Below are 5,000 nucleotides of genomic sequence, written 5' to 3' on the forward strand. Positions count from 1 at the left end.
TTTTGTCTTATAAATCTCGAAAACAAGCACATTTTTTGTAAGTTGCGACCATTTTCTGGTGCCATTAATGGAACAATGATGACAACAATGGGTATTAATTTCTTGCAATGTAAGATGAAATCATGTTATAACTCGCCGTAGCTTTATCGTCCGCACTGCATCGGCAAGATAAAGGAATTTTTTTTGGCGTGTCCTCGATAAAAGATATCACATTTTTTGGACATACAAAGAACTGGCTGTCAGTACATGATGAAGAAATGGCCTTACGTAAGTTCACAATTTGTCCTGGCCATGACAGTAAACTGCCCCCAGGGTTCCCTTGAGCAAGCAGGAGGCCCTGCAGCTCCTCCCGTGTCAGGAGGCATGTTGGTATGTTGCATAGTATTTGCTGGAGGCATATTGTTTCTTATTGTCAGGTCAGGTTTAACCTGCTACTGGTTACATGTAATCTACAGGGTTAAAAACAAGACCTCTTAAAGGGCGAAGGAGCTCCTATGCGAGACAATCCAGCTATTTGTGAATATTTTTGATCAATCCTTGAGAACATGAATTTATGAGACAACAACGGTCAAGACACAAGAAATCGCCAGTGTTAGTGGTTTTCAGCAAATGGAGCTCTAAAAATGAGTTTTTTTTCTATTATCATTATAATCATCCAGCGCTGCACATTTACGATGTGTTTCTTATAGCTCTTTAATTCGCACGAAAGGAAGAATCAAATATCAGTTGTCTCATACAAGGAACTTGCTAGTTTTATGCATTTGAATTCCTTCCAGCCAGAATGAAACAACAATGTTTTTGCTTTCTCCAAGGCAAGTGTATCGTAAGTGCCAGCAAATCTCATATCAAATGAATACGAAAATCAACTTGACAAATCTATCTTCATATATGCGCAAGCAGGCCAAAGGAGGCTAAAGCTAATGGAAAAGAAAAGACAGGGGAACTGAAACAGACAGACATTCAAAACCAGGGAGTAGAGACTGTAGTCTAAAACCCTATAAAAGAAGAAAAGAAGACATTCAAACATTTTGTTAGAGGTAAATGTAGTCCTGTTTACGAATAGCCGTTGGGATGCCATTCATAATGGCTACTTATTGTTAGTTAAATGACAAATTTCAGCACTCTGAAAATGCAATTGATCGATCGAAATCAAATCCGCACAAACAGCCGGCCCGAACGCCCGAATGGACAGAACACCAACGAAAACTCAACAAAGTCTGATATGCGAAGCTTAGCCTCACCTGGGTTATGCCTATGAGGGGAGCACGGCCTGTGTCGACTAAAGCAGACTCGCCCATGTGTGTCAGCTGCTGTTGACTAGGCTGAACCTAATCCTTACCCGCCGTGGTGGCCAGCCACAGCAGTAACCTCCTGGCGACAATTGCAACTTCTCGCGCTTGGGCGGGGCGTGAACCGCCGACCCCTCAGATGAGAGGCTGGTACGTTACCATTGTGCTAGCCCGGAGGCGCATAAACTTCTGTTTATGCTACTAACTGATGGGAAGATCTAAATTGACAAGATGTATATATTTATATATGTACACACACACACACACACACACACACACACACACACACACACACACACACACACACACACACACACACACACACACACACACACACACACACACACACACACACACACACACACACACAAGCGTATATATTTATGCACACATACATATATGTATTTATCTTTATATCTATATCGATATATGTATCTAACCATCTAACTGTCTATACATATACATACGGAGACTTATATGTCTGTGTGCAAGTGTGTGTGTGTTTAAGAGAGTACATGTACCGTTTGTGTGTACATGAATTGCAATGTATGCGCGTACAATTTACTGATGTATATACACTTCAAAATATCTCAGAAAGACTTGATGCATGGCATTCTTTCCCATAATGACTTTATATCTTTGTCGGCTAGTGATAAAAGATTTTCTCGTTCTTCTCAAAGCCTCCGCGTAGAATTTTCCATTTCCATTTCATTTCTTGATATGTATTTCTTAATAAATAGTGTTCGTTCAGGATCTTGTCGGTAGAAACGAACATCAAATCATTGAAAGAAATTGGTTTAGAACATTTCTTTTACTGTTTTACATATATCTTATTGACAGGTTATTGTATACGTATTCACGTTAGATTTCTATTTGGTTTCATGAAAAAGATCATAATTTTGGGAAATGTGGAAAGTTATTTCACATACATGTAGGCACACATATGCATAAATATAGTGCACACACGCACGCGCGCGCGCGCGCACACACACACACACACACACACACACACACACACACACACACACACACACACACACACACACACACACACACACACACACATATACACATACACATACACATATACACACATACACATATACACACACACATATACATACATACACACGCACACACACAGTCACTTAAAATTTGGGAAAACAAGAAAACAACAGAGAAAACAATTTGTCATGAAGACGGGAGGGGACGGTGAATAGTGCACAATTAAATTGCTTATAAAAGAGAAAAAAATATGTCACTATTTCTTGTTTGTCATTAGTCAGTGTTATCACGTGCATCATCTTGCAGTTCTTTTCGCCTCATATGCAGAAAGCCGAGGAAAGGGAGTTCAATTTGCACAGCCACTTGGTCCTTTACCGTACTCTGACTTGGAGTGCAAAAGCACCACCACGTGACCGGAAAAGCAGACCTAACTCAAGAGTGACGTCACGACCCATCTTGCCTCCGGGAGGTAAACAAATATCCCTCGTCGCTCGCCAAGTGCCCAGTGGTTGTAGAACATACACTACTTACACTTTGTGCATAATTTAGTTATTTCTCCCACTGACAGTGCTTAATTCAGTAAGTATCGATAATAGTCCACAGGATAAGTCTTGAAATACGGACCTATTCCATCTTGAAATTTACAAGAGTTAATTGGAAAGACTTCAGGCAACTTTTTTGACTTATGTACAGTGTATAAAAATACATACTAATAGCTACTATGTTCAAGCTTCGCATATCGGACTTATACTTAGCTGCTTATGTTGGAGCACGAAAATTGGTTACATTCCCTTGTTTTGAAGACCCACGTGCAGATTTTTTAAATTAATTTCTCATGAATTTATTGGCAGTGATTTGTTTTGTGTAGCATACAAAAGTTTTGGGCACTGACACTTGCGTGTTACATAACTTTGCCTTATTTCTTTTGTGATATACATAGAGTAAGCCACTATATATATACCCCCCACTATTGCCACTATACCCCCCAACCCAAACAAAAAATCCTCAGCAGATTCACATGTAGGAGCACTCAATGCTGAGCCTGTCCTATGTTCTTTCATGCCGTACATAGGTGGTGGATTCTTTTTTGTCCAGGGTGAGTATTGGGGGGCCGGTAGCTTCCGATTTGACTATTCATTGAGCAATTCTCTATATATTCATATTTTTCTCCACAAATTTCCAGGTACCAATCATATCTTCCCCTGTTATAGGGGCCAAGATTGTGGATTAGGGTGGTTTTCTGCAGCATAATTTCTATATATATGGGTAGTACAGAGTGATCAGGGTCAGTCATGTGAAGGTATTCTAAATATTATCCCAATTTTAGCCCTTGAAGGCTCAGAAGCTGCCACTGTAATGTTGTATTAAACTTATCAAGGGATGTTTTATTTACAGCCTTAAAATAGGCTATATCTTGCATAAATCATTACATGCTTATTTTAGGTCGCATGCATTAAGATTATTATTATTATTATTTTTTTTTATTAAAACCACATCTGATGAATTTCCACACAGTGGGGAACAGACAACATCTTGTATACTAAAAATAAGGGAAGATATGCATAAGCATAGATAGATTATGCTCAAAGCATTAGAAAATTTTAAAGTTTTCTTTATATTTCATGTAAAGACATTTATATAGACTAGGTAACTCTTTATAGTATGGATGCACTTGCCAGAGACTATCAAACTTCAAGTCACAAACATTATTAAACAATCTAAATTGCTGTGACTGGATGTGTCCTAATAATCAATCAAAAAGCAGTCAAAACTATATCATTGGCGTACCTTAGATTTGATATTTTTTATATCATATTGTATATTGTATATATATTTCTTAGATTTTGATATTTTTCTGGTACCTTTTCCAGGGCAAAAACCTGCTTGTTTGTCTGCAATTTCTTCTCTTAACTTCATCTTTATTCTTTCAGCAATAATTTTCAACAAAATTTTGCTGCTGTGACTTATTAATGCAATTGTCCTGTTATTGTTGCATTGGGGTGCGTCACCTTTTTTAGGTATGGGAGCAAAGACTGATTTTACCCAGTCTTCTGGCCATCTTCTTTCATTCCAAATTTTTGTACAAAGTTTGTAGAAGATAGTTTCATGTATATATTTTTTTCTTTGCTTTATTCATTTAAGTATTCTTACTTAAAGCTGTTATTTAGACATATTTAGGCATTTTATAGGAAATGGAGGACAAAAGAACATATCTGCCACCTGAATGGAACAATGAGGAAAGGATGAGAGTGCTGCTGGGCCCCATGCCCCAGACACAGGATATTGTTGCACGAAATGCTCGTCTCACTTTTTGGACTACTGCTATACATCTATGGTGCAAAAGGACAAACAAGCTCGGCTTTACACTTCAGGTTAGTTTATTATTTTAAATATAGATGGTTGGCTAATTGTGCTGCGGTTATTAAATTACATACATGCACACACACACACATACATACATACATACATACATACATACATACATACATACATACATACATACATACATACATACATACATACATACATACATGCATATACATACATACATACATATACATACAGATCTATCTATATATACATATATATATATACACATATACAAAAATAAATATATCACACACACACACACACACACACACACACACACACACACACACACACACACACCACACACACACACACACACACACACACACACATATA

The 5,000-nt window shown here is 37.8% G+C and overlaps 1 protein-coding gene across 1 annotated transcript; it reads left to right on the forward strand.

Moving 5' to 3' along the window:
• Positions 1-2,717: 2,717 nt before the first annotated feature.
• Positions 2,718-4,666, forward strand: LOC119578942 (the record flags this gene model as incomplete). The annotated part of the gene is given in 2 exon segments (XM_037926622.1): positions 2,718-2,873; positions 4,484-4,666. A coding segment is annotated over 1 exon segment (180 nt), but the record flags the coding sequence as incomplete, so codon positions are not given.
• Positions 4,667-5,000: the final 334 nt, after the last annotated feature.

This window comes from Penaeus monodon, chromosome 11 (assembly GCF_015228065.2).
Source record: "Penaeus monodon isolate SGIC_2016 chromosome 11, NSTDA_Pmon_1, whole genome shotgun sequence".
NCBI lineage: Eukaryota > Metazoa > Arthropoda > Malacostraca > Decapoda > Penaeidae > Penaeus > Penaeus monodon.